The 24,005-nt window shown below is 45.2% G+C and overlaps 1 protein-coding gene across 8 annotated transcripts in view; it reads left to right on the top strand.

Annotated features, from left to right (window-relative positions):
• LOC147027878 (uncharacterized) overlaps nt 1-24,005 on the top strand; it is a 143,169-nt gene that overhangs the window by 53,017 nt on the left and 66,147 nt on the right. For 5 of the 8 annotated variants that reach the window (XM_085877594.1, XM_085877596.1, XM_085877593.1 and 2 more), the window contains exons 6-7: nt 39-152; nt 15,232-15,266. In XM_085877594.1, coding sequence (XP_085733720.1) covers nt 39-152; nt 15,232-15,266 — 149 coding nt within the window. The remainder of the gene's footprint in view (nt 1-38; nt 153-15,231; nt 15,267-24,005) is intronic. The other 3 variants (XM_085877599.1, XM_085877595.1, XM_085877600.1) reach the window with 1 other exon arrangement.

The raw sequence follows: 24,005 nt of genomic DNA on the forward strand, positions 1-24,005 counted from the left end.
TTTCTCCTATCCCCACAACCCCCCTTCCTTCCCTGCAGGTGCGGTTGCCCGCTGAACCATTAGATTTTCTCGCCATGGTCAAGACGGAAAAGGATCAGTTAGCCCAAGTGCACTTGTGTCATTCCTGGAGTGAGGCATCCTCTTCTTACACGGTTAGAAAAGGGCAATTGACCTCTGTATTTGATTTAACAAAATAAATTTTAAAATGGCAAGATAAGAAAATGAGCCATCTGTTCAGTCCCAAAATATGGTGAAATGTTTGACCTCGCTTTCCCACCTCCAAATACAGTACATGGGTCATATGCATGACACACACACACACACACACACACACACACACACACACACATACATACATACATACATACATACATACATACATACATACATACATACATACATACATACATACATACACACACACACACGCATTTAAAGGCCATTTTACCTGCTAAAGCAGGGGTTAGCCTTGCGGGCCCCATGACAATCTTCTCCACTTTACCCTATTTTTTGCATCTCCCTTCTTAATCCCCTTGCCCACATTTCTTCGTCCACCACCTTTAGCCAAGTTTTTCTCGGTCTTCCCCGTCCTCTACTTCCTACTACACTCATTTCCAACACTCCTCTCACCCAGTCACTTTCATCCTTCCTCAACACATGACCCACCATCTCAACCTGTTTCTCTTCACAACATCCATTACAGACTCTATTCCCATCATCTTCCGCAAGTCATCATTTGTCTTCCTCTCTCTCAACGATACTCCACACATCCACCGAACCATTCGCATTTCCACCCTTTCCAGCCTTTGTTGCTGCTCCATGTTCAGTACCCATGTCTCACTCCCATAAATCATCGTACTCCTTACACATGTAGCATACACCTTTCCCTTCAGATTCAACGACACTCCCCTCTTCGTCAGCACGCCACTCAGTTCCCGAAACTTCTTCCATGCACATCTCACTCACGCAACCGTCGATGAGTCTGATCCACCTTCTCCATTCAGCATATCTCTGTGATCGCAAAATGTTTTCACACCTTCCAGCTTCACACCATCTCCAAGATCCAACTCAACAATTCCTTCATCTGCAGCTCCCTCTATGCACACCTTACACTTGAATGTAGCTGCCACACTGGTTAATGACCCTCTCACACCACTACATTTTAGATGAACCCATTCAGCACACATTGTACGCGGAATGGAGTTCACTCCGACACCCTTCCTGCACACAGCACACAGCCACTTCCCAGTCCTTTCTGTTATGACTCTCCACTCGGCCGAGTAAGATGACAGAGTCAGATGAGGATCCTCGAATTACACGTTTTATTTCCGAAGACCACACGCATGCGGAATGTGACTCAGTGACCCTTCAGTCAGGCTCCCCCGAATCACATTGAGAATATGCTTCAAAACCATCACATATATATATAATCACACAAAAGCAAAACTGGGTGTGGACTAAAAGTGTAGAAGCAAAACTGGGTGTGGACTAAAAGTGTATGCTAAGGGATAAAGAAACAAAGAAATAAAAGAAATAAATGTGGCAGTGGGCTTCTTTCCCCCCTCCCTCGGGGCCCTAGGGGAAGTTGAACCGGTCAATTCTCAGATATGCAACCACAGTTTCCAAGCCACCTACACAACTCTCAGATATGCAAGTCTTGCAAACTAATAACTTTCCAAGCTTCCTACACTCCTTCACTAGCACCTGCTGATAACAAAGGCAAAGCTTTGGTGATCACTGAGAATAGGAATGTGTGGGCAGCATACACTGAAGGAACAGTTCCACAGTTCTCTCCAAGGTCGCACTAAGGGCACACCACCACAGAGCAACAGGAAGGGTGATAAGGGCTTAGTTTCCAAGAAACAGAAACAGCTGGGCGCTGTCCAAAAACAGTGGGGTGCATGGAACATTGGTAGCCTGAAACATTTAAAGCAACATTTTAAAGCAAGGTAAGCAAGGTAAGAATCCCGACAGCTGATCAACACACAGCTAATGATCCAAAATATGACCACCTAGCATATCATCATAACAGTTTCCCTCCTTGGTCATATTTTGACCATACCCAGCCACACCTGATACTCACCGACCGAGTGGACCCCTATTTGGTTCCTGTAACAGCTACCCCTAGGCCCCCGCACCTGCCAAACGGGATTTACGAATGCCGTGGATAACCATCAACATTCTCCAAATGAGAAGTCCCCAACTGCCGGTGGTTCAGGTTAGCTTCTGTTACCATTGTCTTCCCTTTTTTTTGTCCTACCCACTGCCACATGCCTCCCGTTTAAGCTGCAGTATATGAATTCAATGCTAAGTCCACACCATATTAACATGTAATACTGTTCTATGTTAGCAGCAGTGGTAATACTATTGTTTAAACAATTATACATAAGCAAGTAGCAAAAGTAGTACTCAAGGCACGGGTGTAAGCTCGTCCAGCGCAGGAGTCACATCTTGCACTGGAAGGCAAAACAACACGCACTCTCTCCTGGGTTAGTTATCTGCTTCAACAAGGAGGAATGGTTGTAAACCTTGGCCTAGGTCCACGTGTATGACGTCCCCCTGAAGGCCTTGGTCGTCCCCCTCCCCATCACTGGCCAAGTCGTCCTCAACAGAGAGTTCGCTGTTAATTATTATAATGGCCTGGGTGAGGGGTGACGCTGCGCAGCACTTCTTCAAACAAATGGTAATGAGAAGTTTGATTAGAAACACCCCAAAAATTACCACCACAATGATTAAAAGTACTGACCCTATTAGTCGCAACAACCAACCTCCCCAGCCCTGGAAGATCGACTTCCACCATGCATAACCTTCCTCACGTTCCACTCGATTGCTTGTGAGAACTTCCACCACCTTTTTAATTCGGGTCACCGCACGATCAGTTATGTCCTTTGGGTCCGGGATCCAGACGCAACATTCTCCTTCAATCATCCCGCATACCCCTCCTTGCTCTGCTAGAAGCATATCTAAAGCTACTCTGTTCTGCATTACCATAGCGCGCATTGATACCAACATCTCTGTCAATTCTGTATAGTAAGCCATGGTTACATTACCTAAATATTCCAAAACTTGCGAAAGCTCATCTAACCTAATGCTATTAATAGTAGTACCGGCATGTGGCATAAAAAAACCAAGAGCCTTCTCCCACTAGGTGCCTTTGATCACCCCTAAGCGCTCTGATACACCGGCCCATCCCTCTGGATCCCCTGTCTCTGATGTGCTGCGTCGATGCCGTGGTGATGCAGGGGTAGGGTAAAAAGTGGTCTTAATCCTGCTGTCCGGAAATACTGAAGCTAAATAACAACTCCCTTCCCACCCTTTCGGTAGGTAGGGGTAAGCCTTGTCCCCGCAGACCAAGTGAATGCCTTTTGGCGGGATCATTCCGTTGTCATGGTGTAAGGCTGCTCTTATTGTGAATGTTACTTGCTCCTCTACCTGGGTGTCCGGGTTAACAGCGATGACTTCCTGGTCAGTTGATTTTGGGAGGGGAAGTTGAATCTCACACTCTGACTTCCCCATTCTGTTTGCTCCCTGTCCTGTAAAACAGACCGCTCCCCTGGTGTTTTCTACCCATAGGGGAGATGGTACCACCATTACATTAGCACTCGGATTCTTCCCTGCATAGACCCGTTGTGTATAACCACGGGCTGAGGTCTTAGCTTCGAGCCCTTCTACTGGTCCGGTTACATGATTGAAGATGGTTAATGGTAGTACGAAAAGAGGAAGTCCGGTCACGAGGCCAGATGGTGGTTTAAGGCACACCCAGCACTCACTCCGGTTTTCAATGTTTGCTATCTCCGTGGTTAGGGCTACAAAGGTATTCGGGGGGCCTTGTCGGCGGCCCCTGTCTGCGTACATCAAAGTGTATCCAATTAAGCCATGCTGTATGGTTGCTCCATCGAACGCGGCAAAAGTATGCCAACTTGGTGTCATCTGGTACTTGTGGAATTCTAGTTATCAGACTTGCATGCTGGCCCCATTCATATCCTTGTCTGTTGTAGGATCCCTTTTGCCCTCTCTGTTTCTTTACTTGTCGAGCTACTAAGAGAACCCGCCCCGCAATCTCGTAGTACCATATGATGGCCTTAAGTTCCTTGTGTCGTTCTACCAGGTCACTAGACCCCTCTGCCAGGATGCAGGGTATTTCTATGAGTTGTTGAGGTCGGAGCAGCGGTGCCTTTATGTCCCTAATGTGTGGAATCATGGACGAAAAAGGTTGGGTACGGTGAACTGAAAAGACTCTTACTGTGTCTAACTCCTTGTTATGGGTTGTCCCAAAATTTGCATATTTGCTTGCTGTCACCTCTCTCGGTACTCCTCTCCTGCTTCGCTGTAAAGAAGTTGCTAACTCACTCCCGTTTCCCCTTTCGTGGTCGAGGTGTAGGAGGCGTGTATGGTTCTCGGGGTCTAAGGCTGTCGGTTTGCTGCCTAGTGACAGGCCGCCCTCGCACAGGAGCAGCGCTAGCACCAGGAGTTGCATGTTGTGTCGTCAAAGTTCCTGTCGCCGTTTCCTGTATTACAATGTTGTTGTCGCTTAAACCTGCCTGTTCCACGTTTGGCAGGGTGCCTGGTCCAGGTTCCGGCTCCACGTCTGGCGGGGCGTTTGGTTCTAGCGCTGGTCTTTCAGGATCCCTGTTGTCTACGTTTTCAGGTCCCGGGTCCGGCGGGGCACCTGGCTCTGCTTGCAGTGGGTCTTCCTGTACTATCTCACCCTGTCCTGCTGGGCCAGCCCCGTCTTGGTTTGGTGGCGGTGGAGGGGGTCTCTGTAGAGATATCACGTCTTCTCCCTCGTCGTCGTCTTCACTATCCCGGTAAAAGACTGAATCGGACACAGCCGGAACCTCTGCTGGGGTTACCTCCTCCGGTTCCCTAGTTTCAGCGGCTTCCTTGGGTGCTCGTTTACAGTGTGAGTGGTGTATCCATGCACTCTTACCCCTCACTTTGACGGCCGAGAGCGTGGTCAAAAGTACAGTGTAGGGCCCGGTCCACTTGGGTTGCAGGGCGTCTTTCCGCAGGAACTCTTTCACCCAAACTCGTTCAGCAGGTTGGAAATCATGTAACGGGTCTCCAGTAGGTATCGGCAATGCTTCTTGTACCTGTGAGTGAAAAGCCCTAATGGTAGCAGTGAGTGTTCTGCAATAGTTCATCATTCCGTCAGTCATACATGCCAAATCCCAATCTCCCATATCTGGCGGAGCCGAGACCGGTAACTGTATAGGACGTCCTGTTATTATTTCGTGGGGCGAGAGCCCCCTTGTGGCATTATTTGTTGCCCGCATTTTCATGAGCGCTATCGGCAGCACGTCTGGCCAGGGCATTGACTGGCCCTCGCAGAGTTTGGAAAGCGTCTGCTTTAGGGTTTGGTTCTCTCTTTCTACTGCCCCTGCTGACTGGGGGTGGTACGGACAATGCAGTTTCTGGTTGATACCCAAGCCTTCGGCTACCTTTTCCATTACTTTTGCCGTGAAAGACCCTCCTTGGTCCGCGGATAGTCGTGTTGGAATCCCAAATCGCGGAATTACTTCCTGTAAAAGTAGTTTGGCCACTGTATCAGCTTCCTGATTGGTCGTGGCAAAGGCCTCTACCCACTTAGAAAACATATCCACAATTACCAGCACATATTGGTGATGTTTGTATGCTGGCATTTTTATAAAATCCATCTGAAGGTGTTGAAACGGTCCGGATGGGGGTGGGTGTGCTCCCCGTTTATTGGCGGCATACTTCCTGTTATGTCTACCACAGGTTGCACAATTGCTAACCACCTCTGTTGCTGCTGTTGTTACACCTGGGGCATTCCAGGTTTGACGAATAATTTCCGCCACCCCTTTTATTCCCATATGGCCCTGCGCATGTGCAGTGAGGGCTAGCCACGGTAGCAATATCCGGGGTACAAATGGTCTATTTCGCTCATCCACCCATACTCCATGTATGTTTTGCTTTGCACCCTCCTTCACCCTCCATGATTCTTGTTCTTCCATAGTTGCGGAGACCTGCAGGTCCTTCAGCTGTTCTTGCGTTTGTGGGCCGTCTACCATTTGCTCCACGTAAAGTTCGGTCGTTGGTTGTGGGTTCGCCTCCTCCTCATCGAGCACTGCTTTTGCCGCTAAATCTGCTCTTTCGTTGCCTTTTGACACTTCATCTGTCCCTCCTGTGTGAGCTTTGCATTTAATCACTGCAATCTGTTGCGGCTCTTGTGCTGCTCGTATTAGTCGTTTGATCAGGTCCCCGTGTCGGATAACCTTCCCTGAGGACGTCTTAAAGCCACGCAAGGCCCAAATGGCAGCAGAGTCATGTAAGATGCCCCAGGCATACCTAGAATCTGTGTATATGTTCAATGTCTTACCCGCACCCAGCTCACACCCGCATATCAACGCTTCCAGCTCAGCTTGTTGGGCTGAAAATCCCTTTGGTAACAATTGTTTCCTCAAGGTGGCGCTTGCGGTGCATACTGCAAAGCTAGCGATGGTTTTTCCCCATCGGTTCTTCCTCGCCGCTCCATCCACGAACAGTTCCAATTCCGCATTCTCGATCGGGGCTTCCTGTAGGTCACGTCTAGCCTTTGTCTCTTCCACCAATACTCGTTCGCACACATGCGCCTCTCCCTCATCGCCCGTTGGCATTAGGGAGGCCGGGTTCAGTGGCGAACATCTTTCAATCGTTATATTAGTTGCCTGCAACAGCACCAAATCATGATGAACTGCTCGTGCCGCTGATATATGTTGGGTCTTATTTTGCCGTATCAGCGCCGCCACATCATGCGGCACCTTCACGGTCAGCGGAGAACCCAAAACCAGCGTTGCTGTTGCGGTCACTGCGTATTGCGTTGCTGCTACTGCCCGTAAGCACCCAGGATAGGTGGCGGCGACCGAGTCCAAATGACTACTGTAGTACGCAATCGGCCTATTCTTTCCTCCGTGTTCTTGCGTCAGCACCGCTTGGGCGAACCCTCCTCTTTCATGGACGAATAGGGTGAAGGGAAGATCATAGTTCGGTAGCCCCAATGCTGGTGCCTTTGACAAGGCCTGCTTCAATGTTTCAAAGTCTTTGTTCGCACCATTCATCCAGGAGATCTTATCCCCCTCTGCCTCCTTTACCATGTCGTACAGTGATCGCGCCCTAACTGCATAATCAGGGATCCACTGCCGGCAGTACCCCGTCATTCCGAGGAACCGCCGCAATTGTCGCAATGTAGTGGGTTTTGGGTGCTCTAGGATTGTCTCCACCCGTTCAGCTCCGAGGCTCCTCTTCCCCTGTTCCAGTATATGTCCCAAATACGTCACCTTTGGCTGCGAAAACTGTAATTTGTCTTTGCTGACTTTGTGGCCCTTTCGGGCGAGAGCTGTTAACAGCGCTACAGTGTCCGTTTCACATTTCGTTTGATTGTCCGAGCATACCAACAGGTCGTCCACATATTGTATCATGACTGATCCTTCCGGGAGCTCTATGTCCTCCAGGTCCTCCTTCAGAGCCTGCGAGAAGAGCGTTGGACTATCGCAGAACCCCTGCGGAAGTACAGTCCAGGTGTATTGTTGTCCGTCGTAGCTGAAGGCAAACAAGTGTTGCGACTCTTTGGCTAGCGGTATGCTAAAGAACGCCGAGCACAAGTCTACCACGGAAAAGTGCGTCGCAGTGGACGGCACCCCTGACAGTATCGTAACCGGGTGTGGCACCACGGGAAAGGACACTTTCACACACTTATTCACTGCTCGCAGATCTTGTACGAACCTCCATTTGTTTCCTCCGGGCTTCTCCACCGGCAGGATTGGTGTGTTACATTGGCTCTTAGTAGGTATTATCACCCCTTGGTCGCGTAATGATGCTATCACCGGAGCGATCCCTTCTATTGCCTCTTTGCGCAACGGGTATTGAGCCACTCGAGGCAGGGGTACCCCCTCCTTTACCTGGATAGACACGGGCGTTGCGGCTAGCACTCTGCCCACGTCATTCGGATGTCGTGTCCATAATTCAACAGGTACTTCCTGTAGTCTTTCCTCCGTTCTCGTTTCCCTGTTGGCCTGGCGGCGTGGCCTTTCGCTGTTCATCTCATGCCTTTCCAGCATACATGACAAAATCTGATCAGGTAAGCATACCTTCCATCCATCCCCCCGTCGACTGGCCTGTAAAGTGCTCTGGGTTTCACTATCCCTCCCTGGTGGTTCCGAGGCACATCTCAACCTGGTCAGGATTCTTCCCAGTTCTTCGGCACTATGACCTTTACCGACCGCCATTGAGACGTGCGGGGTAAGTCCTTCTCTGTGCTTCATTAGCTCACGTTCCTTGGCGGTTAGCTCCACCTCCATTGCCGCTCCCTCTTTTCCGATCCACAAAGTGGTTGTCATTAAAGTGCGTGTGGTAGCGTACTCCTCATGTACTCTGTCCGAGTAATCAAAATCCTGCCCTGTTTCGTCATAATAGACCGTACAGTGCAAAGGCAGTTCCACTTCTTTCAATTCAATGTCGTTGCCACGCAACCATTCCTCTACGTCCCGCAATCTTTTTGCACTTTCCCAATCCCTAGTCAGTTTATCTCTCCCCTTTTGTGACACAACCCGCAACCAATAGACTACCGGTCCGAGTTCGGTCATCATGAGGGTCATTACTTCCTCTTGCAATGCCAGCGGAGCATCTATGAAGACTCCGTCTTGCTTGCATGTTATGGTACATCCCATTCTGCACAACAAATCTCTTCCTAACAAATTCATCGGGGTGTGTTTGGCTACCAAAAATGCATGTTCTCCCCGCAGGGGACCTACTTCAATTTGTAATTTGTCCGAAATCGGGATATCCTCTCTCCGTCCCGAAACCCCCACCACACTCACTGACTCGCCTGAGAGTGGCAGGTTCTTTATCTCTCCTTGTTTTAGTGTTGACCGGGTGGCCCCTGTATCTACCAGGAATGTTACTTGTCTCCCCTCTACGTTTAAGGTCGTGGTCAATTCCCTTACATTCCGCGTTTCCCTTTGCGGAGCCACCACGGTGTCCTCATGTCAATAGTTTCTTCCTGCTGTCTCCCTTCTCCTCTCATTCTCTAGGGGGCGCCGTTGGTCTCTCTTGCTGTTGTGGTGGCCGCGAGCCCCAGCCTCGTTGTTTAGGCGGTGCCGGGCAGTCCCGAAACCAGTGCCCGGATTGACCGCAGTTAAAGCATTCTCCCTGTTTTTGCGGCTCCTTCTCTCGGTTCCAAGGTCTCCGCTGGTCCCGTTCGGCTTCATACCGGGGTTCCCAATCTGGATTTTCCCAGCGAGGCCTGCTTTCCCTCTCTTCGTATTTACGGCTTTTCAATTCGAGATTTCTTGCAACTAGAGCTTTGGTATCTTTCTTTCCTCTCCGTTCCTCTTCTCTTAGAGTCTGCCAAGCCTGTCTTGCCCTTTCAAACACGGCATCTACGTCAGCCGTTTTCCACCCTGGCATGTCCGCTTTCACCTCTCGCCTTACTTCGTCACACAGTCCATCTACAAACATAGTGTTCAGGAAATGGAGGGGCGTCTGTGCGATGTTAATAAATCCTGAGTGTTCTGCAGTTCGATCTGCTCATACAGTCGTGCCTTGTACTCCCCAGGTGATTCCTTGGGATTCTGTGTGACATCCTGTATTGCCTGCCAATCCATTACCCTTGGGGCCATCTCTGCCGCAAGTTCTTCCATCAGGGTTTGTACTCTTCCCCTGTACACTGCCTGTGCGTCCCGGTCAGCTCCCTCTGGGTAATGTCGGTTTAAGGTGGTATCTGTTTCTCCTTCCATTTTGACACCCCAGGCTGCCGCACGCCGGCTCCAAACCGCACTGGGCAGGACAGCAGTGCAGATAAACCCTATGTCTGTTCTGGTTGCCCCCTGCATTTTTATCTGGTCGTGTAATATCTGAATTGCCCTTCTTGGGTTTTTCTTTATACATTCTTCCATGCTAGCTTTTACTCCCCTAATGTCTTGTGGGGTCCATGATCTCCAAACCCAATCTCCCCCTGCTGCTTGCATCATGGGGAACTGGTGAATGTCGGTCCCTCCTTTTACTCTGTCCCCTTCTAAGACGGGGTAAATTCCTTTTGTTGTCCCAAGTCGGGTTGTCGTCTTTCGGTTCACGTCGTCGTTGATCTCTGCTATCTGTGCTAACGCCTGCTTCAACTTCTCCTGTCTCTCCTCACTCTGTATCTTGACCTCCGTCAGCTGCGCTAACACTTGGTCTAGTTCCTTCTGTTTGTCCTCTCCCTGTGTCTTAACTTCCGTTAGCTGGTCTAGCGCCTGTTTTAGTCTCCCTTGTCGTTCCTCGTCTTGTATTTTTCGTTGGTTCACAGTCCCTTCTAGTCCGAGTCGCCTATGCTCTGTCTCGACTTGCGACTCCATTAGCCACGCGGCCAATGCTTTCCAGTGTGGTCCACCTTGTTTCGGGCCTCCTGCCTTGCCCTCTATCAGCGCATTACTCACTGTGTTTAATACCTTTGGATCTAAGGATCCAGTCAGCGGAAAGGGATCTTTTCTTCCCACGGTCCACTTCACCCAGTCCTGTATTCCCTTTACGTTATCGATTCCATATTTGTCACTGATAACTTTCAATGTTGTTCCTTTTGGTATCTTCTCGTTCTTTGAAGATTTATTCCCCATTCTTTTGTTCTTATCTTATCAACCGCCTAATAGCTGTAAATCGTTTCTCCTTTTACACCGGGACCGAGATCCCTTTCAATCAGCCGCCTAATAGCTGTAAATCGTTTCTCCTTTTACACCGGGACCAAGATCCCTTTCAATCAGCCGCCTAATAGCTGTAAATCGTTTCTCCTTTTACACCGGGACCGAGATCCCTTTCGACCCGCCGCCTAATAGCCTCAAACCCAATGAAGGCCTCTAACCTTCCCTCTCTTGGTACAGGATTCCAACCTGTTTCCTCCTTATTTCACACGGATACCTTTATCCTCGACCCTTACCGGCTCTACAAACACTGCCTGACAGCCCTCCCCCTTTGTGCTCTTCAGACAAACCGCATTCGAATCACCTCATATGTGTTTACCGTTACAGTTCTTGATTCGAGCAGATCCTGGAGCTGCGTCCGGCAGGGCGCAACCCACCAAGTGTACAGCGCTCGCCTAACTGGGGCTCCCTATTTTAGGTGCCCTACGTGCGATCGTCACGTACCTTTTAGCTGATCCCTTGCGATCGCTGTACACCAAGTGGAGTCCCACCGTCCACACCACCAGCATCAGTCGAATCCCATCCTCGTCGCCAATTGTTATGACTCTCCACTCGGCCGAGTAAGATGACAGAGTCAGATGAGGATCCTCGAATTACATGTTTTATTTCCGAAGACCACACGCATGCGGAATGTGACTCAGTGACCCTTCAGTCAGGCTCCCCCGAATCACATTGAGAATATGCTTCAAAACCATCACATATATAATCACACAAAAGCAAAACTGGGTGTGGACTAAAAGTGTAGAAGCAAAACTGGGTGTGGACTAAAAGTGTATGCTAAGGGATAAAGAAACAAAGAAATAAAAGAAATAAATGTGGCAGTGGGCTTCTTTCCCCCCTCCCTCGGGGCCCTAGGGGAAGTTGAACCGGTCAATTCTCAGATATGCAACCCACAGTTTCCAAGCCACCTACACAACTCTCAGATATGCAAGTCTTGCAAACTAATAACTTTCCAAGCTTCCTACACTCCTTCACTAGCACCTGCTGATAACAAAGGCAAAGCTTTGGTGATCACTGAGAATAGGAATGTGTGGGCAGCATACACTGAAGGAACAGTTCCACAGTTCTCTCCAAGGTCGCACTAAGGGCACACCACCACAGAGCAACAGGAAGGGTGATAAGGGCTTAGTTTCCAAGAAACAGAAACAGCTGGGCGCTGTCCAAAAACAGTGGGGTGCATGGAACATTGGTAGCCTGAAACATTTAAAGCAACATTTTAAAGCAAGGTAAGCAAGATTTGAATAATACACAATTACAAGCAAGGTAAGAATCCTGACAGCTGATCAACACACAGCTAATGGTCCAAAATATGACCACCGAGCATATCATCATAACACTTTCCACCTCACCACATGCTTTACCACTTGCCATCACCTTCGTCTTTCCGATATTCACCTTCAAACCTATTGCCTCCATACATTCCTTCCACTTGTTCATCTTCTCCTTCAGTCCATCCATACTCTCTGTAATCAATACCAGATCATCTGCATACAGCAGCTCCCACGGTAAACCCTCCTTTACCCTCCGAGCCAGCACCTCCATCACAACTACAAATAGAAGTGGACTTAGTACCGACCCCTGGTGCACTCCCACCTTCACTTCAAACTCACCACAGTGCCCATCCTTCGTCCTTACAGCTGTGCGCGCTCTCTCGTACATTGCCATCACTACTCTGATCAACCATTCCTCCACTCCTAACTTCCTCAATGCCCATGTCATAACTTCACGTGGAACCCTATCAAATGCTTTCTCCAGATCAACAAACCCAAAAAACAACTTCTTCCTCTTCTCCATGTACTTCTCCTGCAACTGCCTTACAAAAAAAAATTGCATCTGTCGTTCCTCTTCCTGGCATAAATCAGGTCAGGTCAGGTATGGGAGCATGTGCCAGAACAGCGCGTCGCTGCGTCCACTTTCCGCCGGTACTTCCTGGGCCTCCGTCTGGCCATCCCCCAGGCAGATGCCAGGCCCATCCCCATCTCCTTGAGATGATGGTCAACCACGAGGCACGTGGTCGGCCCACTGGCCTCCTCCACTCACGAGACTCCCTCGCTGAGAGAATCTGGTGAGCAGGATCAGCGTCAGGAAAACGAGCCACATGTCCATACAGCTGCAACTGACGCTCACGGACTATGCAGGTAACAAATCTCATCCGAGTCTCTCTCAGCAACCGCTCGTTGGACACAAAATCCGACCAGCGATAGCCAAGGATTCTCCGAAGAGACCTGGTACCAAAGGAATTAAGTCTCCGTCTCAGATCCTTGGTCAGAGTCCAAGTCTCGCATCCATAGAGCAAGAAAAATATGGTCCATGGCATAAATCCAAACTGCATTTGGTCAATTTTTACTTTCTTTCTTATCCTCTTCTCCAACACCCTTTCCAATACCTTCATTCCATGCTCCAATAACTTTATTGCTCTATAGGAGCCACAGTCCAGAGGGTCACCTTTCCCCTTGTACAGAGGGACAAGGGTATTCAGATCCCAATCCACTGGAATGCAGCCTTCTTTCACCACTAGATTACAGATCTCTGTCATTCTCTTCACACCCCAACTTCCCGCTGTCTTCAACATATCTCCCACAACTCCCGTCGGCCCTCCTGCTTTTCTACTCTTCATTGCTCTTATTGCTTCCTCAACTTCCTTCTCAGTTATCTTCTCTGCTGGTCCTAAAACCGGGTTACTCTCGATGTTGCTGTCCCATTCATTTTCTACATTCAACAGCCTTTCCATATATCTCTTCCATCTTCCTTTAATTCCATCCGAGTCCACAACGATTTGTCCCACTTCATCCTTCAAGCAACTCACCCCCGTCACATCAAACCTCTCTCTCGCTATCTGCTTTGTAATCCTGAATACCGCTCTCTTACCCTCTTCCGAATCCAAGCGTTCTCCAAACATTTTCCTATGAGCCTCCTGCGCCTTTGCAACCTCTTTCTTTGCAGCCTTCTTGGCTACCTTATAACTTTCATGTGCTGCCTCTTCTTCCACCGTACCCTTCGCCTTTTGCCATTCCTTGAACTTCTTCCTCTTCTCTTCAATCGTCTTTCCAACTTCATCACTCCACCACCATGTTTCCCAGTGCCTCGCTGGTCCTTTTGTCCATCCACATACCTCACCAACGGCTCCCAATAGACTATCTTTCATTGACATCCAACCACCTTCAAGCTCAACCACATCATCCTCAACCATACTCAGCCTCTCTCTTAATGCTTCTTTCACTGTCACCTCTTTCAACCTCCACACCTTCATCCTTGGTTGGTACTTCACCCGCTGAATTCTCCTCGCACCTTTCACCCTTATATCGCAGATAACCAGGTGGTGCTGTGAAACAGTCTCCTCCCCTGGGATCACTTTTGTGTCCCAGAGGTTTCCCCTATCTCGCCGACGCACCATCAGGTAGTCAATGGTTGTCATCGACCTACCTGACGTGTATGTAATAAGCTTATTATCCGCTTTCTGGAATTGAGTATTACAAATCAACAAATCAGCTCCATCAGCAAACTCCAAGATCCTTTCGCCTTCTCCATTTCTCACACCATATCCATAACCCCCATGGACTCCCTCAAAACCGTCTGGACTCCTTCCCACATGTCCATTCAAGTCTCCTCCTACCACAACAATTTCATCATCTTTCACATTTTCCATCAACTTCTCCATCGCACACCAGAACATGTTCTTCTCTTCCTCGCTTCGACCGACCTGCGGGGCATATCCCGAGAAGACGTTCACCAAGAGCTTTCCGATCACGATTCTCACCATCATCAACGTTTCACTCACTCTTGTCACACTCATTACACTGTCTACAAACTCCTCAGAAAACATGACACCAACACCATGCATGCCTTCCGGGCACCCTTGCCACATAAACTTATACTTCTGCCCCTGCCTACCCTTCACCATTCTCACACCACTTCCTTTCCATCGTGTCTCCTGCACACAACATATGTCCACTCTTCTTCTGACCAATGTTTCAACCACTTCTCCAGATCTCCCTGTCATTGTCCCTACATTCCATGAACCAAACCTCAGAAACCGATCTCCACATGGGGCATCAGACGATTGGTCATCGTAAATGGAAAAATTTCCTCCCTTGCTTCGATCGGGTTCCCCACCTTGAGTTTTAACGAGAGGGGGTGAGGACCCCCACGGGGTACTTCGGGCTGTACCCTGCCCATCAGTTGTACTCATCATGGTTTCCTTTTGAGGCGATGTTTTTATGGCCGGATGCCCTTCCTGACGCCAACCCTTTTAGTCTCCTCTTACGACACGCAGGGATACAGTGTACCTATTCTAACCGGGGCAAACACCGTAATGCATGATACAGTAGTAGGCATTACAAACTTTGGAATTTACCTAATTGCTTATTAATACCAAAGAATGTGTCAAATCTACACTGTGGTACTCACTCTTTCTTGATAGTCCCCTGCCTCCCACCCCCCCTTGTTTTTTTGTTTTTTTTTGCATCGATCGATGACCCTGAGTTGTTTGCATTAAAAAAAAAAGTATTTATTATTATTTCTGTCCCCCTTACCCACCTTACTCCTCCCCCCCCCACCTCAGACATGCCTCAAGTCAGAACCTGAAAGTCTGAAAACGTAAGCGACCAATTCAATACATCTTGCATACGTTTTGTCAATTTGCAGATTTGTACTTGTTTCGAATTTTATCAGTTGATATCGAGTTAACTGTAAATCACCAAAAATGTCTACTATGGATTTGTGAGAAGTCCTAAATTAACATCATCCTAAAAAAAACATTCCTTTTTGTTATTAACTTGATTTTTCTCTCCATTTTAATAATTTTCCCATTATTTATATATATATATATATATATATATATATATATATATATATATATATATATATTTTTTTTTTTTATATATAGTTAGGATGACGAAGACGTGCTAACTTTTGGACATTAAGATACGCATCTCAATAATGTTAAAATATTCTCTTGACCATCCCAAGTTAAAGTTTAATGTCCATTGCTGTGAAATGTTTTCGTTACCTCCACCAGGTTATGTTTTCAACCTGTCTGTCTCTGTATGTGAGCACAATATTTCAAAAAGTTGTGGATGGTTTCGGACGAAATTTGGTGTACAAGTCAGGTGTGTGACAAGGACATATTGATTAGATTTTGGTGGAAATGGTGATCCGAGAATTTAAAAAAGTGATTCTTCACCATTGAGCGGTGCGGGCAAAAACTATATGTAGCATAATATTTCAAAAAGTTGTTGATGAGTTATGACAAAACTAGGTGGCCGAGTTGGTTTGGTGACAAGAACAAGCTGATTACATTTTGGTTCAGGTCTGCAGATCCAGATCAGGCCTATTGGTGGGATACAAAACATAAACTGTTCAGCCTGGCGGAGGTATACGCTCCAAGTTTCTAATGCATTTAGGAAAGAGGGGGAGATTGTAAAATTGACTTTTTTTTACAATGAATGTCTGTTATTTTCTTTCCTCATAAGGATTATGATCAATTACAAGAGGTTATTAATTGCAAATTGTTTCTAAAAAAATGGGCAGGGGGGGGTACCTTCATTAGATTGAAACACAAAAATGATGGCATTTATTAAGTGCCCAAACCTTTCCATTTACCCAACTCACTTCCTGTCTTTAGCATGTTCGCCATCCATGCCCAGTTCCAAACAATCAGGTTCTAACATCGATCGAACTTAAAGATTATTACTCATGCAATCAAGCGAAGTCCAATTGATATATAACACACACACACACACACACACACGGTTTGAGTGAGTTTTCAGAAAGACTGCAGGGGCTGCTAAAAAGCAAAGGTTGCCCTTTCCACCCAAGATGCATGTTGCTATCAAGGTTTGACAGTGTTTGCATGTCTGGTTTTTAGTATGCATGTGCATTCTACTGATGAACATTTTTGAGATTTTTAATTATTTAATTTTTTGCAAATATATGCCCAAACATATTGATTTTTGTTCACAATGAAAAGGATTTATACCAAATTGCTTCAGCCTTTCAGAGCATGTTCTAAATTCATGACAATGTATTATGTTTATGGAGGGGGGGGTGTTAGTTATGGAAATTAAGGCATATATTACCGTGTGCGTTTGTGTAGTTTTAGGACTTTTCTTGCTTGTGGATAGGGATAAAGCATCCTGTTTGTCCGGGTGTCACCGGGAGAATGTGTTGTAACCTTTAAATAGATAGAGAGGTTAAGGATGTCCTGTCAGGTGTCTCTCGTGTTGAACAGAGTGAGAGGGAGGTATTGCAGGCATTGCACCTGCATCTGTGCTGTTGCATGCCTTCCCAATTCCTCCTTGATCCCTGAGGAAGAGGAAGAAGATCCAACCCACCAGCATAACCTCCTCTGTTATTTAGGGAGTCAACATGGTATGCTATTGGTGACATGGACTGCTGCTCAGCAGGCCACTGTGCTAATTGTTGCAAGATGTATGCCACCTAATTGGGTCATGACTCTGTCACTCTATGAACGTTGGGCATCATTGGTCGGTGTATAGCATCCGTTGACGGGATGCAACCGAGGGTATCGGAAACTCAAATGGGTGTGGTCACTTTGTGATGCAGTTGAGTGTCTTAGTTTGAGAATGTCGCATCAGCTCTATGTTCACGCTACCCCTCAGACTGGCCACAAAACCTGCTGCTGTCATGCCTGGGACTTCCCACTGCCTGCTTCCTTGATCTCACCCATTTCAGTGTGGTTGTTAATCCCCACCTGCAAAGTGCATTTGTTAAGCATTTGTTTTGCCTGTGTCTGTCTGTCTACAAACAGCAGTTTATGATTGAGGAACAAGTTGATTTCAATTTAATGTTGTATTTTGAACCAAATTAGAAATCAAAGCTGTAGTTCAGCAGTATCTTGGCTCTGATTTTGTTCCAATCGCACATGTGCAGGGAGGAGTGAGATTTTTTTATTTTATTTTTTACTCTGCCTGTCTGGCAAAATGAAATTAAAAATCATTCCAAACAGGAAACAATGTTTTTAAGGGTATCATGAAGAACGAATGTAACGTGTTAAATAAGGTGGTGTAAAAGATGCTGCATCAATGGTGGTAAACTTCCGAGAATTTTTTATTTATAATTATACAACCTTTTTAAATGTCTTTTATTTTTAATTGAATTATATACTGGAACACAAATCGCCTTTTTTGACACTTTTAAAATTCTTCCGTTTAGCAGTACCTGGACAAATATTATGGCATTTTACGTCATCATGACCAATGAAATTTGCCACTCGTAGACCCCGCCTATCTCCTTGTTTCTCAAGACAACATGGGGCAAGGTGTTCTTCGAACTCCCTAGTTGTGTATGTAAGCCCTGAGGGTTAGTTTACAGTCGTTTGCACAAGTGCTTGTTCTTATTCATACATACTTTGTCTCGGTTCAGGATTTTTGTATTTGTTACTTGGCGAAATCTTCGATTTTTGTCAAGTATGTTGGTCTGTTCCGTTTGTTGGTTTGTTTGTTTGTCCGGTCGTCTACAGCCCAAACAGCTGGACCAGTCGTTCTTAAATTTTTACACCTGATAGACAATGCACCTGAGACGGTCCGCGTCCAAACCCCGTCTTAATCGGACTAAACGTCACGACGTGACGTCACACAACGTGCAAACGCATTTTTGGACATAACTCAGTGACCGGAAGTCGTAGCGACTTCCGGTTGACGCCACATTAAACTTCATTCAAATATCTAAATTATTACTAAATGCATCTTATTACAAATTACGCATAGTTTTCGCAAGCGTATGACGTCAAAGTTTTGCCTATTGACGTCATTTTAAAAAATATATATTTACGCTCGTGTGCAGCTGAAACTACTGAAGCAATCGTTCTCAAATTTTAACACGTGATAGTCAATCTTGCTGAAATAGTCTGGGATCAAGTCACGTCATAATCACACTTAACGTCACGACGTTACGTCAAAAAAAGGTGAAAACAAGCTTTTGAACATAACTCAGTAATCGGAAGTCGTAGCGACTTCCTGTTGACGCCAAAACAAACTTCAATGGAATATCTAAATGTTTTAAAATGCATGTTAATACAAATTATGCATGCTTTTCGCAAGCGTATGACGTCAAAGTTTTTAGCTGTTGGCGTGATTTAAAAAAAATTCTATTCGTTCTACAGGTCACAATTCTTAACCGATTTGGATGAAATTTTAACAGCTGATAGAAATTCACAGTGCAAAAAGATATGTGGCTTTTGGTGATGTTCAAGATCAGGATCTGGATTCTGCATCACTTTATATTATCACCCATTATAAACCAATGGGTAATTTTGTGAATTACACATGGCTATTACTCAAACAGTTTTGCACTTATTATATTGAAACTTATACTGTCTATTTATGCATGTAATATTAACATGTGTACAAAGTTTGATCGAAATTGACCCAAGGTCAAGGTCAGGGTCACCCAAAACATGAAAAACATACATATTTCAAACCTGATAACGGGATCGTAAAGCTGGTTGAAAAGCAATGTTCCTTGGTATTTTCATATATTTTCTACGATCAGAATGAAGGCAACAAGCACCGATAAGTTGTTGAATGTCACATGGTGGCTTTAAATGAGTTGTGAAATTTTTCAATCTGCTGCCGTTACCATGACAACGCGTGCCTGATAATTGTTATTTGTGACGTCGTGTCATTTTATTAATGTACGAACAAATAAACATCACACATTACAGCTTGGATCACCACACGGAAAGGTCAACTAATTCGCCAAGTGTCATGCTAAGCACGATTTTTCATTGTCCTGTCTATCAATCGATATTTGTTGTTCATTACTTTCCCACTCCATCTCACTTCTTTCATAAATTTCAGCGGTTCTTTCGAATACTGTGGTCCTTGAACCTCTGTCTTTATTGGTAGAAACATTAACCAATTGGTATTTATTATAAACGTTTGTTAAATTTAAGGATTGGTTCTTTTAATATCATAACCTTTTCTTGAACAGTTCGGATAAGTTTGTTCTTGTGAGTATGATACTGGCAATTGTTTTAGATTTTGCTTACTTGAATATTCGGATGAGACATAACAAATGGGATGTTGCTTCCAATTGAAATGGTGATTTCTTCATCAGCTATTGTATTTAATTCTGATATCTCTTACTCTCTAATTTCAACATTTTAAAGCTTGAAGTTTTCCAGTAGTACAGTTGATTCTTGGTAATATGAATATCCTCCAATTTATATTCTATTTGCGTATGAGGAGACATTTTCTCGGGAGCTCGAATTAAACAATTCAAATTTACTTTTTCCATATGGACTTCTCCCAGGCGAAGTATCACTATAATAGTTTGCTTGTAATCGTTGTTTTTTTTTTTTTTGTTCAAAGGAATATCAAGAATGCAAGTGTCATCGGTGAAATTGGAAAGGACCTCGAGAGTAAACGATACAAAATTGGTTATTCGTCACATGTCACACATGCTTAACCACGAAGGGAGATATTAAATTGCTTTGTTCTTTGTCTTTATGCAAAGGTAGAGATAAGCTATGTTTTGCTCCCTCTATCTTGTTTTTAAACTCTGCCATTGGTGTCCGCCCCCCCCCCCCAACATTCTCCTGTTCATTTTGACTTGCTATGTCTTGGTCCTTTCAGTGTACTAGCTTTTCCACGAGTGTAGACTATGTATACAAAACAAATCTGTGCAAGTGCAGTACTTCATAAAATGGAAGTTTTCAGATTGCACCTTCAGCCAACCCTCGGTTGCATCAGTTAGTTTTCTGTTATTGGCTTGTCGGTGGGACTTAAATTGTCAAGGCATTAGTCACTAGAGGACATGGGGTGGTCCTGCTGTTTAAAACCAATCAATAATATCAGTCTCCACAGCTTGGCCTTGTGCATAGGCTTGTCAACATTTGTCCTTGCTGGCCTGCTATAGTTTCAATGCTGATGTCATAATCTGCGATTGTAATTTTGTAAGGTATGTAAGCTAATCGGTAGGATTCCTTTGACGTCACAGAAAAACTGAGGCTGTTGGCGTGCCAGTTTTATGGGTGGATGTGAAATGTCTCGGGTGGCCGTGCTACCTTGTGCTTCGATTGCGTGTATTCAAATTTGGTTTTGGAATTCCAATGGCGAAACCACATTTTGTTACAAGTGACCAGGCAACATATCGTTGGTGAAATCTCTGTTGAACAATTCTATACTTGCATGATACCAGTTGTTGCTGTCAATGCTGATTGCTGAGGTTTCTGGATGCCCATCTTGCTGAGACCTTAGACATGCCCAGATCTTTGTGGTTGATTGAAAACGGTATAGCCGGGCAGGAGGGAAAGGTTACCATGCACCCACTCTGAGATTTGATGGCACTAGGTTATTTATTTATTATTTTTAAATTGCCAAGGGTGTCCCCCCCCTCCCCCCCAAAAAGTGGTTTGAAAGGCCCATTCGATGGCCATCTTAGATTTTGGCCCATTCGACAGCTAATATTTCAAAAATCATAACTTTTTAACCAGGTGTCGTAAAAACGTGAATGATGCCACCTTTCCAGTTAATTCCGGTATGATAAATCATTTAGAAACATTATTTCAGCGTTTAGAGGCCATTTTCCAAATCAAAATTGAGAAATACCTTCAAAATTTGACAATTCTAGGATTTTTGTTTCAGGTATACTCTCTTCGTTCCAATCAGTAGGAGACCGACACGCAGATAGTCTTCTACTGACAACATGCAATGAAGGAAGGATGTCAGTCAGCATTCCTCAGAAGCCTGGACAGTGATGTATTTTTCATTCTGCTATTCTACGCTCAAGTAAACATCACTGTCTACTTTGACACCAGAACTGGGATGCACAGGCGAGTGATCAATATCACAGAAACAGTGCGATCGCTTGGCCTGCAGTACACTATATGGGTCTGTATTACTTCACAGGAGAAGACTGCAACAGTGCCTTCAAGAGCAAGGGTAAAGCTGAGCTTCTAAAAAAGCTTGAAAATAATCTCAGATTCCAGAAGGTCTTCACACAACTGGAATCTAGGTGGGATGCAGAGGAAAGCTTACTCATTGATCTGCAGGCCTTTACTTTCTATATGGGCAATGGACATGCTTGATATACTGATATTTATAAGGTCAGGGCTTTGATGTTGAAGATGGTGGGAGAGGATGCCATCTTGATTTCCAAGTCAAAGACAGACCTGGCACGCCTCCCACAATACAAAAAGTCTCATGCATGCCCTCTCGATATCCCCATATCCGAAGAGTGAACCATCGTGTGGTCCAATGGTAGCGGTCCCCTATCCCAATCTTTGTTCCATCAGCAACCAGTCATGGATGGGTCGAAGGAAGTTATGGTCAATTCGAGCCTCTCTGGTCGGATGGACTGGTTTTGCCTCCAAGTCTTGTGAACATTTTTTCCAGAGCTGATGACTAAGAGGATGAGAAGGAAGATGAAGAGGTTAGAGTGAATGACTTTGAGGAATTGTTATCCTATCTTGACTGTTAAGATGATAGTGGTGGTGGTGGTGGTGGTGGTGGTGGTGATGATGATGATGACTAAAGTTCTTGTTGATATCGGTGAAACAAATAGCTTGATAATTTGATACTTCAGAGCATTTATTCATTTTCATATTCATTTCTCTTGACCTTGCAAGAAAATTGTAATAAGTAATCATTAATTATTAGCAATGTTGATATTATTTTGACATAGGTGATGTAAGTGATGTAAGACAATACTTGAAAAATCATAAAAATTTTGTCATTTTGAAGGTTTTTTTTCTCAATTTTGATTTTGAAATGGCCTGTAAGTTCAAAAAAAAAAAAAAAGTTTCTAAACGATTTAACATCCCACAATTAAAAGGAAAAGTGTGATCATTTTTGTTTCTTTGATATCTGGTTGAAGAGTTGTAATTTTTGAAATATTAGCAGTTGCTCGTGCCAAAATCCAAGATGGCTTCACATCGTCAACCGTGCGTCTGAGGAACGTCTACGCATGTGTTGTCTATGTTCCGCCACGATCTCCTTACCATCAGAAGATAACAGATCGCATCATTGAGATGTTTGACCTGATCAACTCAACAGAGGAGGTGGTAGTCCTTGTTATGGGGAATTTTTAATGATCTCCATATCGATGTTATTGAATAACATGCCCTGTTGACAGTTAGTTATAACGCTAACACAAGACTATGGAGAACTTGATAAGATTTTGACAAACTTTCAAGAACTTTATGGTTAACCAGTAATATGTTCCCAAATTGCATCTTGTGATCATTGTGTTGTTATCGCCTAACTCCATGATTCAATTCAACCTGAAATCCACCAGGTCTAAACTAAGACCTTTTTGTGAATCATCTATCCAAAATTTTGGACAATGGATTAAGGAGTATAATTGGACTGATTTGAACTCTACTTATAATCCTGATGAAGTGGTAAAAATTTTACATGGTACCCTTATGATGCATTACAAACGATGCTTTTCTGAGATTGTGATTAAGCGGAAACCTCAGGACAAACCATGATTCGATGATTATCTCCACCGTTTAATAGTAAAATGGGACTCTGCACATGATCGTGGCGATTTTGATTGATACCATCAACGAAGGAACAGCGTAATATGAAAAAAGCTAAGTCAGGTTACTTTCAGAACAAAGTTGAACACTTTAAAAGATCAGAGCCTGGAAAATGGCACATTTATTTGATTATTGACCAGAATGAAGAAGCATGCCTGGTGTTGGCTCAATGGTTAGGGTGGTTGGCTTGGGATCCTATGATCCTGAGTTCAAACCCCACTCGGCTGTTGAATTAATATCAGGTGGGGGGGACTCTGCCTTGTCATCCTTCCAAGGTCGGCAAAATGAGTGCCAGCATGCTGGTATACTGTGTCAGAGTGGCGACCCGTCCAGGATTGTGTCCAATTGCCAAGGAGTCTGCTTCAGCAGCATCAACGCTCTGCACAGAGTATGATCCCATTAGATGGATGGATGGATGGAATGAAGAAGCAGTCCTATAATCTTGCTTTTGCTGATCAATCTTTTTGTCAACTAGCCAATGATCTTTGCAGGCATTTTTCATGCATCTGTACTACGTTACCTCCGCAAGACCCAGCAACTCTTCCGGCTTATCTTCCAGTGTCTGCGCCTCCACCGACAATCCAGCAGCACAAAGTTTATTTTCATCTTAAATGTGTCAATGCATCCAAGGCACCTCATCCCAGTGATGTACCTACTCGTCTTCTCAAAGAGTTTGCACTGGAAATATCAGGCCCTGTTACAAAGATATTTAACAAATGTATGCAGCATTAGTGGCATACCTAAAGGCCCAGTCACACCTTGACGTTTTAGCCAACGTATGCCGATTTTTGAAATTCTTTTCTAAAACGCTGGCACACGTTGAATACGTT

The sequence above is a fragment of the Eptatretus burgeri genome, chromosome 4, assembly GCF_056783735.1.
Source record: "Eptatretus burgeri isolate ZD-2024b chromosome 4, Ebu_testis_v1, whole genome shotgun sequence".
Taxonomy (NCBI): domain Eukaryota; kingdom Metazoa; phylum Chordata; class Myxini; order Myxiniformes; family Myxinidae; genus Eptatretus; species Eptatretus burgeri.